At 43.7% G+C, this 12,932-nt stretch overlaps 1 protein-coding gene across 1 annotated transcript; it reads right to left on the bottom strand.

Moving 5' to 3' along the window:
• Positions 1–10,308: 10,308 nt before the first annotated feature.
• On the bottom strand, positions 10,309–12,398 carry hoxb13a (homeobox B13a). The gene is made up of 2 exons (XM_088622628.1): positions 11,489–12,398; positions 10,309–11,022 (listed from the first exon to the last, which is right to left on the bottom strand). Exons 1-2 carry the CDS (start codon positions 12,162–12,164, stop codon positions 10,775–10,777), a joined length of 924 nt encoding a protein of 307 aa, XP_088478754.1. The 5' UTR covers positions 12,165–12,398; the 3' UTR covers positions 10,309–10,774.
• Positions 12,399–12,932: the final 534 nt, after the last annotated feature.

Below are 12,932 nucleotides of genomic sequence, written 5' to 3' on the forward strand. Positions count from 1 at the left end.
TCAAGCTGAAGATGCCGAATTCTTTGCCAATACCTTGCTGGGGATTCTGAATACTCGAACCAGGTCCCCTCGGAGTTTTAAGACTAAAGAGACTCGGTCATTTTAGCCTGTCGGTCTAGGACATTTCTTGGAACGGAACAGAACGTCGTTCTCCGGACACACTTCAAGGTAGCAATAACCAAAATTGGACACAGTATTCAAAATGTTTTTTTTTTTCCAGGCTGCTGTGCTTGGGGCGACGTCAGATTGTTTCAAGACTTATTTGTACTGACATGCGCACTTCCGAATCAAGCACATCCTTAGAAACCTCCTTACCTGTCCGGTGTGCTTCTTCCTTTAATAATAATAATAATAATAATAATAATAATAATAATAATAATAATAATAATAATAATAATAATAAAGAAGGCTTTTATTATTTTATTATTTATTAATTTATTATTAATAATAATTATTTTATTAATAATAACAAAAGTCGGCTCCACGGCCGAAACGTTGTGTTTTTTTTCTTATTTTTGTTCAGCATGGAATAAACCTATTACTTGTTCCATAATAATAATAAAGTTTATTTTATATAGCGCCTTTAAAGGTGGCTTCTCAAAGCGCTTAAACCCTTTCTAACTGGCTACAGCCACCAGGTACAGGACGCGCTTTAAAAGGTCATGGTTGGAAGGGGCCAAGGGTAACGTTCACGGTAACCCTAAAAAAACAGTATCTGATCATTCACTTGGGGCGACAGTGTCGGAGATACCAACGTCGCCGTCTGCGGTCGCTCTCCCCCATCTTGTTTGTGTTTAACCGTGAACTGGAGGGGAATCTCTGCCCTGAACTGGCCGGAATTCATTGCAGCGAGATTCTGGGGCTTTTCCCGCCGCTCCTCCTCTCGTCTCCCCTCATCACCTCGCGGCAGAAGAGAATGAACAGATGTTCTCCGGGATCGCACATGTCTGATCTGCTTCACCCTTCGCTAAGGCGGGAAACGATTCTGTTACGCACAGTATTATTAATAACCGGGCCTGTTACTATGAACCCCGGACCTCGCAGTAGCAGCCGGGCCGATGATGTCAACCGCGGTCCGTGGTGTCGTGTAACACGCAGGTCACCCGGGCGGCCTTGGCGGTGGGTCACAGCGTAACTCGGAAGCCGGATGTTCCGGACGCGGCTGGCGAGTGAGAACAGCGGAACCACGCGGCGGATCTCCGCGCGGCAGAGCGCCAGACCAGGCCCGGCTGCTGGAAACCCGACTCCGCCGCCGGCGGCCGCACACAGTCGCACACAGTAGCAGTGTCCCGACAGCGATGAGCCAGGATTTATAATCAATTACACCGAGTCTGCAGCGAAGATCACTTACACTTCTTCAACCCTTACATCATCATCATAACAACAACAACAACAACAACAACAATAAAAATAATAATAATAATAATAATAATAATAATAATAATAATAATAATAATAATACGTTATAGAATAATAATATTCTTCTTCTATTATTATTATTAAATGAACAATTATTCAATTCCATTTAGTTTTCTATAGCGCCTTTCACAACAAGGTTGCCCCAAGGCGCTTACCAAAACAAGTGACCACACATGTGAATACAGAGCAGAAAAGACCAAAAACGCCTTAGTAAGGAGAAAAAAACCCTCTAGAGGTCCAAGGTCAACTGGCTGCTCAACCCCTTTGGGCATGCTAACATTATACAATTAAAAAAAGAAATAAATGAATGAGGGTATTAATCCATCCATCATGTCTTCTGTATGTCAGTACTCCATGCAGATCTCTGTAGACCAGCAAAATCCTCCTAAACGTTAGCTATATCCCTGAGGTCCCTCTTGGATCCATATTCAGGAACATTTAAGGACAACTACTTGAAACGTTGTCCAGTTATACAAGTATTTAGAGCTGTTCTATTTCCTAACCTTACTGGAAGCTCAGCCTTCTCCGGTCGAGATACTTCTCCGGCGCTGGACAATGACGATCGGTCTCCAATGAAAAGCAGGACCCGAAATCCGGTCCAGGCGATGCTTCGCCGCAAATGATCTTAAAAGACACACAAAAAAAACAAAAACAAAACAGTTTTAAACGTGAAATACATTTATACATTTCCGCCTTCGAAAACGTGAAGGCTTTAATTCTGTAACACTTTCGCGTAGATAAAGCAAAAGCACTAAATGGATCCGCTGAATAGTTTTATACATAGTATTCAATAGTTTTATAATAGATAGATAGATACTTTATTGATCCCGTGAGGGAAATTGCAGAAATAATATTATAATTATAATAATATAACTTTATTCTCAAATATTTGGGGAGATGAAAAATGTAGAGGCATACGAGTACAAAAAGTAAACACGGGCGTAGTGAATTTTGGTCGCATCAGTAGTTATGATGAATTTTGGTCGTAGCTGTGCACAATTATTGAGTGCACACTTATTGAGTGCACAATATTGAGAAAATAATTGCCGGCAGATATAGACAACGCAGGAGAAGCGTTCTAAATTAAACATGACTAATTCATTGAAATTAAACTGTGCAAGCACATGATATTCGTATACATCAAATATTGAACATATGTGGTTCATGTGCACTGCATTTACTGAAGTACAATGTAAGTGTCCATTAGCCGTGTAACATTGACGACACGGTCCCTGCTTTCTGGCTGTCAGAACTATACGAAGGATCATCCAATGGATTTTAACACAGACGTCTATCATGAGATATCTCAGGATTTTGTTTTGTTTTGATTTCTTAAAGAATGTATACATTAACTTATGACAGAGGTGTTTTTCGTTTTTAAATCAAACCTAACACGGGGTATATAGATATACTTAAAGTATTTAAAGAGACACAAAAAGATCAAACTTTTTAATTTCACGTTCGTCATTTTCTTTGAATTAACAGCACATATGTCATCAAACGTCCTAATGCAGACAGTACGGGTCTTTTTTCCACAGGCCAGAAATCGTAGGAAATTTAAATCGATGGACCAATTCTTGATATTATACATGTTCTTTAAACCAGTTTTTTAAAGAGGTAAATCTGCACTGATAGAAACGAATTTATGTAGATATGTTACCATCTGTTATTATTTTGTCCAAGTTCGAATAATTAAATACCACTTTTCTTCATCACGTGTTCCATTATCTTCACAACTAAAACAATGGTTAACAGCCGTTCTAGTGCTCATAAAATAACGAAGCGTTTCTGCACAGACAAGCGGTTGTTGATGTTAAAGAAGAAGATAAGAAAAGTAACAAACTCTCAGAACATCAGGCTGGGTTGGAAGATAGTAGATTAATCTCATCCAGCAGTTTCTTGAACAAATAGGACTGAAGTTCGTAAATAGTTTGATGCTTATTCACCAATTTTATTCATTATATTTGTAAGGGGTGACCTTGAATTGCGTTAATGTCAAGTTATCAGTTTCCTAATGAAATTGGTTTCTTTCGGAATGGAGAAGCTGGGCGTCTCTGTCGACTTTGTCGTCAGTCTAACACGACGCAACGAAGGATTTTCAGCAATGAGAAGAAATATCGTCTGGCCTTACTGAACATCGTGCCCGAACACCCCAACTAGCGGGTGACCGCAAACACTAGCTCGGCTTCGTAGCGTGCACGCTCGGCCAATCGACAACCGACGCTCTTTCGTCAATAAAATGCCCGAGTTTGAAAATGCGCTCAATGCAAACGTCGAAAACCATCACGTTGGGCCGGCGCAATCTCCGAGACCTTGGACGAAAATAAACGAATCGCTGTGTGCTGCATACTGACCAACCCCACACTGTGCTCTTCTGAGGATCTCCCGGAACATCACGGGGGAAAAAAAACAGAAACTGCACTGCGCTTAATTAAATCCTCATTAGTACCGCTGTTAACAAAGAAACAAATTCGACGATGCTACCAGATATCGATCGTTATTAAACCAGCAAGAATACCGATTGGAAACTACGAAACGTGACGATGCTGTTAACGGTCTCTGCACTGCGTGTACGTGGTGTCCCTTCTGCTGCGCCGTGTCTGTTACGTGTTACTGTCGCGACCCTGCAGGCTGACCACCCCGGGCCAGACAGGGCCAGACTACTAATTGTTTACAAGATGTCTCAAGTTCAACTGCAAAGTCAATCTAGTCGCACACACAAAAAAAACTCCCCGCATTGCAGACAACAGCGGAGGCGAGGGTGGAGGGCCGGCGAGCGAGTGGGTGGTTGGGGGAGAGAGAGAGGGGGGTCGCTGGACGTGAACTTGAGAGACACTGCAGCGACATTCCTTGACCAAAAACGCGGTGCTTTTTTTTCTTTTGTAAAAAAAAAAAGAAAAGTACAGCCCGGAAAACCAGAAGCCTGGTTCAGCTCCCACCAAGAAGCAGCTTCACTGCTTGGAGGATGAGGCCCGAGGATTGTAGTGCTTGCGAAACCCAATTTATTTTATTACTCAAAACACCCTTCTGAGAGTAATAGAAGTAATTAATAAAAGAAGCTTGACGGCTCTCTAATGAATGTTTTTTTAGGTTACTGTGCAACCAGCTTTACCCGATGCCTGGCCCGGCTGCAGTGGCGTTTTCTCGTAACCGACTTGACCCCGATCTGTGAGAAATTCCTCAGTATCTGACTCGCCGCGATAGACACGCAGGAAACAGCGAGAAGTGACTTTCAGGCGCGGATCCACAGCGGATGAGCCCGCTCGCAGCCGAAAAACAAAACGAAAACACACATTTATTCATTCGTATCAATTATACTTCTGCTCTGTATAAAATACGTAACGATACCATAACACAGAATGAACTGAATTGTGTAGTAGTAGTGAAAACCTGTGTTGAAAACAACAGTGTCCGTTGAAATAATGAGTTTATTTAATTTTACCACAGATTCGCAGTGTTCACGAATGTACACGCGAAGGTAGGCGGTTTACTTCCAATAGATTTTTACTTCCTTAATCGAGGAATCAATATTGAAAGTTGATTCACGAGAAAAGGGAACATTTCACCAATGAAATGGCCAATAGAAATAAAAAGCCTCAAAAAGCGCTTTGCAGGGCAGTAGCAACCTGATACAGCAGTAGTCAGATTCTGAACACAATTATATATACACAGAAATAATTAATTATGATTCATTTGGTTAGTATTAGATAAAAATAAATTTGCGTCCGAAAGAGATCAAACAAATTACTGAACGCTAAATAATTATTTTTTGTTGCGTTCTTAAAAACCCGCCAGTGTCGTAACAGGGCACTGGCTTCGGTCATTGTTATTAACGCGCAGTGGAATCTCTCTCAGTGACCACAGTCGGAATTGAATCCAGGATTTTCTTCTCCGATGAAGTGTTCGTGTTTGCTGCTGCTGGTGGCGTCGCCGCAAACGCGTGCGGTTATTGCGGTGTGCCAAATTAGTGCGACGTAAAAAAAAAATTCCACGAAACAAAACAGTAAAGCAATTTTTTCCCGCGCGTCCTCGTGCTTGAAAGCAAATTCTCTTCGTAAAAATAACAACTCTGTCGAACGGAGGAGAAAAAAATCAATGCGCTCTTTCCAAGCGTCGGCATCTAATACATAAGGATACACAACCTTGAGAAGATACAGACATCAAAGTCAGCCACTGCTTTTTAAGCGAATTTGACAAAAGCAGGTTATGCACGAGAATCCCTCTTAATTAGTATCATTGAGCGGTGGTGTCAAGAACTGAATCTTGAGCTAGTCCCGGGCCGTATTATCATCACTGGTGTGACCATCAGGAGCGTCCTCATTACACAGGAGAAAAACGTCAGGCAGGACTAATTCGTGGTTAGTTAGGATATCCCCGTTCTTGCGGTGAATATGTGTCTTGCTTAACGAAACCTGACATAGGGGAGCCCTCGTTGTAAGAAGGGTCAGGCGATAAAGGATGAGTTATACAACCTCCCGTTTCTGGATAAATGAACGTGAGAAATATTGTTTGGAACTGGAACAGCGCGATTAGTCTAGGAAATGTACACTTCTCCCCCTTGCCGAGGGGGGTACATTTTTAATTGGTCGTTAGACAACATTTGAAAGGACTTTGGCAGTTGGAAGCCAGGGGTTTTGGGGGGAAATGAGAATTTTGTTTAGTGAACTAGATTTTGTAATCTTGGGGCGATATTGAAGCCCATCGGTTACCGCGCAACATTCTTGATCTATTTGTGGCGTTGGAGCCTACAGCCTGGATATTTAACAAAACGTTTTGTTTTCACTGGTGTGCATCTTGACTTTGTCTGAGTGTAACTCTGTGTGTCGAAAAGTCGTTAACATCAAGGGTAAACAGGCAGGAGAGCAGACAGACAAGCGGGTTTGAATGCCTTTGTCAAGTTCAATGTTAACTGTCGGCGGCAGGCGTTTCGGACTTGACTGGTCACGTCCTGCAGCTCTGGGGCGAGGTGTGAGCGACTCTTACCCACAGAGACCGATAAACACTCCCAGATCTGAAACCGATTTATCAACAGCATAGGCTGTTTTTTTATATATTGTAACGCTTAGAACCTGCAAACGCTACAATATAAATTACAGTGACTTACTTAGCCGTGTGGCCATGGCTGTAAATTGTGGTAAAAAAGTAAGGTGGTCTTGACAAAAACAAATGAAAAACCACACACTCTTCTTTCTGCATGTCAGTACGCTCGGAGAAACATTAACAACATCTCACACATACGCACAAAAGCAGTAATTACCTCATATAGAAGGATATTTCACAGTACGTGTATATTACAAACAGCCACGCATAATTAGTAAGAAGTAGACAATTCATAACTGCATTCGTTTCTGATACTTGTATTGTGCCGGATTCATTGCTGTTTAATATATGGTGAGAATTCATTCTGGGACCCGAGAACCTATTCGTCAATAGAATACATTAAAAAATAAAAAATAATAATTCATAACGTTAAAAAGCAAGAAGCACACTGTTACTAGGAGGCCTCCCGGTACCAGGCTGTGAAGCCGAGACTTGTCTTGACACGTTCCTGTGGCCTGGTCACCCAAAGTAGCCGTTGCTAACTTCGGCAAAAATGTGACTGAACCAAAATAAACAACGAAAATAATATTTGCGGAGCCATAAAACGTATATTTACGAAACGTACTCTTCAAATAAAATCAATTGGCTTTCATCAGCATCCCGCTTGTAGACAGAGAGGGGTTAGTATTCTATACCGAGTATACTACACCCCTCTGGGGAAAAACAAACAACAATAATAGAAACTTCAGAAAATGAGCGGGGTAAAAATCTCGCGTTCATTTATTTCGACTCCCAAGTTTCACATTTTCCAAGTTACATTTGGAGACAAAATCCCCCGCTCTTTAAAAAGAGCGACGACAATTTTATTGGACCAACGCTTCCGTTTCACAGAGATCAGAAAGCTGCCAACTTTGAGATATATTGATTAAGAAAGATACAGATAAGTGTGTTATGCTGAAAGGATTCACCCCTGTACTTACAGAACGGACTCACGGGCATGTCTGTTTCCAGTCTATGGCTTCTGCTTAAGTCAGACGGCTTCTTCCAGTACATTTGCCTTTAGTGGCCGCCCTGTGAGCTTCAATGAGCCCAGAAGAGCGCCCTGTGACGCTATGTGTGCACTAAATCTCAAATGAACCTTATTAATTGCCGGTATTATTAATTGTAATTAATGCTGCCGCGATGGTTTTCCGAAATTGTGTTCCCCCTCTTCTCCCCCCCCCGTCTAAACCTCCTGGATATTTCAATAATGGAAAAGACAAAATAAGGACTCTTTCTGGTTGGCTAGGTGTTGCCATGTGATGGCTTGAACAGGCTGAAATCACGGTTACAATCGTCATAACATGGACCTCATCGGCTCAGTTACGTCAAATACCAGAGTCTGTGAACAGCGATATTCATTAGCCCTGCACAGAGCTAATATACCCTTGAACACTGCAACATCCAGAGCAGTAGTAATTCACCTGGCTGAGGAAAAGCTCTTTCTGGGACACATGGCAGTATTGTCTCGGAACGCCGAGTTCCACTTTCTTCACGATAGTTCAATGTGAAATGCGAAACACTGGTTTTATACTTTAAATACCCAGAACAGAAACCCCCACTTGTGGCTTCCGCCTAACAGCCGAGGTGACGGATTCACACCTCCTGCTAACAGACTGTTTTAATTAAAACACGCCGGCTGGCAAACGGAATATTCACCTTCAACTGGAGGGGGAAAAAAAGAGGTCAGAAGATTTAGGTCTAGTTCTGGTATAATGTAGCTACTTGTACTTATAATTCAGAAAGACGACTCAGACTTAATGAGGCGTATTCCTTCTCTATTGCTGTCTCGGTTTGGACGTAGAATAAACAGGGGGAAGAGCCGCTTATCTCAGCCCAAATGCGAAGAAAGAGAAGGAGAACTTACAAAGATTAGGAGAGAGGAAAGGTGAAGTCAGTAGCCTGTGAATCGATGGCCTCCCAACACCTAAACTAATCCAGACGCGCCTGCCGTGCCTGGTTCTCAAGAAGCGCCCCAGCTCTGTTCACTGTCTGACAATTAAACTGCTCCAGCATCGACATATTCATAAATTCTCCACATGAAACGCCGTGGAACACATTACCGGCGGGACTGCCACCTTTCTAGTTTCGTCCACCCCCACCCAAAACCCAGATATCGCGCATGTTTCACCCCAAAGCCACGAACCGACGAAGTTGAAAATGTTCAAGTTCGCTCAAATACACGGACTTTGAAACAAGTCTTACACGGATGGTTTAAGGTTTTCGTACACTACTGGGCTTAGGGACAGTCTGAGTCCCCTCGACGCGAATATTCAGACCCTGTATTATTTACAGTTCCTTTTGCTGATGCGGGGAAACTCACTCTTTAGCAGACCGAAAGTTTCGAAGAAGGCCGTCCTGCTGCCTGCTCAAAACGCACTGCGAGATCGGTCGTACCCGACGCGCAGCTCACACCCGTCACTGGGGCCAGCTGGAAACGGGCAGAGGCGTTAATCAACACGCAGATTCTTTTTTAAAGTAAAATACTACCAAAAAAAATGCGAAAGTAAACGGAACGCCGTGTATACGAGCGGCGAGGAGGGGACTGCGGGCCCGGTTTGGTTAGGCAGGTATTCGAGGGAGCCGAGGTCACTGCTTATCTGGTGGGCACGTGATGCTGAAGGTCAAGGTCGAGGGCTGATTTAGAGTCGCTGTCTGGGCTGATCTCTCTCCCCTCCGACATCAAACACTGCCCGAGCCCCGCTGAGCAGCAGCCGCTGGAGCGGGCTGTAAATATTGGGAGCGAGATACCACTTCACACACACACAAAGAGCAGCACAGGGAAGCGGAAGAAACGCGATTTTACATCCACATTTAACTCAATCGCGCACCATAATCCCCACTTTCACCGAGCAGGTATCGCTCTGTCGTCGCACCCGTAGGCGTCTTTTTACAGCAATAGGATTTGCACACCCGAACGCGGCTATTTTACAGATCAGGAATGGCGACCGACACCGAGAACAGCGCTGGATGAGTAAATACGACCCTAACAATCAGAAAAAAAAATGATCGCTTTTGACTTTCAGAATAAAAAAAAAAAACGATTTTAAAAAACAGATTCTTCCTGAAATAATATTCTAAAAACGCTACGACAAAAAAGCTCATTCGGCTTTGGAAGTGTGTGAACTGAGCACCGGGGATGTGATAAAATCGTATTGAAAGCGGTTTTAAAGATGAGATTTAGTTCACTCGCTCGAAATTAAAACGCAGACGAGAGTCGATCTTTGAGTTATGCTAAAATCGCTTTTTCGTCTGGAATGCGGTTTCATCTGCAAGTCTTAAAATCAGTCAGGACACGTAACGCGTTCCCCTGCAAATACGCCAAATCGGACAAAGTAACGACAACAATCGAATTCTGTCTTTTCACCTCGAGAAGGTGGTTCTGCACCAATGACCCCGTTATCACTGTTTTATCAGGAACATGCGAGCATGTATAAAAATATGTAATATATGCATCACATATAAGAGTATATCTCATCTGCAACCGCATGGATGTAGGCCTATGTAAGACAATATTTAAAAGTACGTTAAGAATTTAAAAAAAAATACCACTTAATTTCACATCTCAAACTGTAATCTCTCAAAACGCACCCATCATACAAAACTCACGACACGATGGTAAGGCGTTGTTTTAGAAGTAATTCCTAAATATAAACCTCGACAAGCCTAATGGTATGTCGTTATTCCCTTTAACGATCCAGCCGGTTGGGTTTCGAAGAGTAACCCGTTCAGGTTCATCAAAAAGCTCCTTCTAAATGACCACACATTCAACGTGACAATAATATTTTTTTTAAAAAAAGGGTATTTTATTAAACTCGCGGACATAGGCCTTTTATTAGCATTTTAATTTCGCATATTGTTTTACAAGTGCTAAGCAGTATATCTGGGAATAGGACTCGGTGCATAATAGGGTCGGTTACACTACAGCAATAATACAGGCACAACTAATCCGCTAGACAGGCATAATACATAAGAAAGTACGAGTAGTATTTTATAGCAGGCATGGTTAAATGTTTGTATTTACAGTCCTTTTAGCTCTGTTAAGTCCGTGTGATTCACCATACAGAAATCCTCAGATCGTTGTAACAGAGGCACCTTCGCTTAAACCATTTCAACTGGCAATAAAAAAAAACAGTAAACTGAGTTCTCTGTCGAATCACATCTTCTCCCTCTCTGTCTCGCGCGAGGATTATTATCATTATTATTATTATTTTTTAAATCAAGAGCAATTAAAGTCCAAAGTCCCAGGCGCAAACCTGAAGCGCGAGATTGGTAATTAAGGGGTGCTGGATTTGACTTTCGCCACGAATTTCTTCTCTTTGACCCTCCTGTTTTGAAACCAGATGGTTATCTGCCTTTCCGACAGGTTGGTTGCCGCAGAAATCTTCCTCCTCTTGTCTTTGGTGATGAATTTGTTGGCGGCGTATTCCTTTTCCAGCTCCTTGAGCTGCACCTTGGTGTAGGGTATCCTCTTCTTTCGGCCCCGGCGGAAGGAGCTGCCGTCCTGCTGGTGAGCCACCACGTCTGCAGAATGAAAGAGGGAAAAAACAGTGACTACCGGGAGACAACCGCGGCCTTTCTCGCTCTGCCAACCCGACTTAGACCCGGTAACGACACCTCACTGGAAACCTGTTTCGCTGCAGGGTCCTGAAACAAGCTTTCCTATAAAACGCTAACCACGCGAACGCGCCAGTGAGAGAACAGAAAATTGCAACAACACAAAAAAATCAGTCTCGTCTTTGATTATGAAGCGATTGTTGTCTTTCGGGTCGGTGCCAATTCAACAGCGCAGGGGATAAAATCCAACTTAAAATTACTCAACAAGCAATCAAAAAAAAAAACCTTCACGTGTCATCAATAACGCATGCACCTACACGTCACTAATAATTTGCACCCCCGAAAAAAGAAATAAATGCACGGTTTATTAAACCGGTGTTGCACCACTCGTTTTGAGAGCACGGCTCTCCCGTGTGCCGGGGCGCCCTCTTACCTGCGAGCGCGGATTTCCACAAGTGCCCCGCTTGGCTCTGGTCCTTGGGGCAGTACACCTGGCTTCCCCAGCCGTTCGGCAGAGCCCACGGCTGATAGCTGTCCACGGGCAGCAGGGTCTCGTGACGGGTCTCCCCCGGCCCGCTGATCGTCTGCACCACAGAAACGTCCAGGTAGCTCGCCATGGGCTGGTAGGGGCTGGCATAGCCGTGGTAAAAAGCGAACTCCTTCGCCCGGCTGGGGTACTCCTCCGAGGGCACTGGCGTGTCCATGTACTTCTCCGCGGAGTAGCTGGAGAGGGCGCCGGGCTGGGTGCAGGACTTGAGCGAGCCTCTCCCCATTCGGCAGGAGTAGTAGCCATTGCCGAAATACCCGTAGGGCAGAGGGGGCGCCGTGGAAGTACCCTGGGGCACGGCCGGGCACGGAGCGCACTGCTTGCCGGGCTCGCCGGAACCCGAGCCGCTCACGTCCACTGCGGAGTAGCCGGAGCCGTGCACAAGGGTGGACGGGTGACCTCCGAGAGCGGAGTGAGCCATCAGATTCCTGCACTGGTTGGCCGCGAAATTGCCTGCGCCCACCAAGCCTTCCATGTTCTTGTTGAGCTCATCCAAGTTATTTTCGTACACAAACATTACCGTGTCCACCCAGCGCGGATTAAGGACCAGGGAGGTGGTCATATCACGATCACCATTCGGGCTAAGGATTCTGTTTTAAAAGACGGGGGTCCGGAACGTGACTCTCTGTTACATCCAAGGAGATGAGTTGACGCAACGGAGCGGGGTTCGGAATAGCAGGGCTCCATTGGGCGGCCGGCGGCCACGTGATATGCAAAACAGCAGGCCGCAGGAATCGGTCAGAAAATGGAACTTTATTGCTTTGCAGAAGCTGCGTGAGGCTTGTATAAAAATGCCTTTATACATCTGAATTCTTTTATGTGAAACCAAATTGCATGTTATTTGCATATGATCCAAAAAACAAAGTTATTGAAGTTAATGATATGTATATAAAAAACGAAATGAAAAAAATTAAGGCCTGATTTAAAACAGGCAAATGCGGTTGAAAGCAAAATAACTCTAAAATTGCATTTATTACCCAAAAATAAAGCATGTGGCATATGTGAAGTCGAATAGTACCTTAGCATCGTTTTTTTTCTCTTTCAATTTTATTTCTCGTCTGTAGGGTTACTTTTACAGATTTAGCCTATTTAAACATCTGTTCCCATATTTATTGTATGTTGTTTTTCCGTCACGGTCTGGAGAGGAAATAAACTGTAACGTTTCTGCGCTTAACAGAGTTCCCACGGCACCGCCTCGTCCTACAAAAAAAAAAATCATTAAAATGCTAATGGAAAAGGAGAATTGATATTGCGGCGTTAATTAAAAACGCTGTAAATGTTCCCAATGAGTATTGCGTGCAGCACATACACACGTATGAAATAATACTAA

Source organism: Lepisosteus platostomus, chromosome 28, assembly GCF_059453375.1.
Source record: "Lepisosteus platostomus isolate fLepPlt1 chromosome 28, fLepPlt1.hap1, whole genome shotgun sequence".
Classification (NCBI taxonomy): domain Eukaryota; kingdom Metazoa; phylum Chordata; class Actinopteri; order Semionotiformes; family Lepisosteidae; genus Lepisosteus; species Lepisosteus platostomus.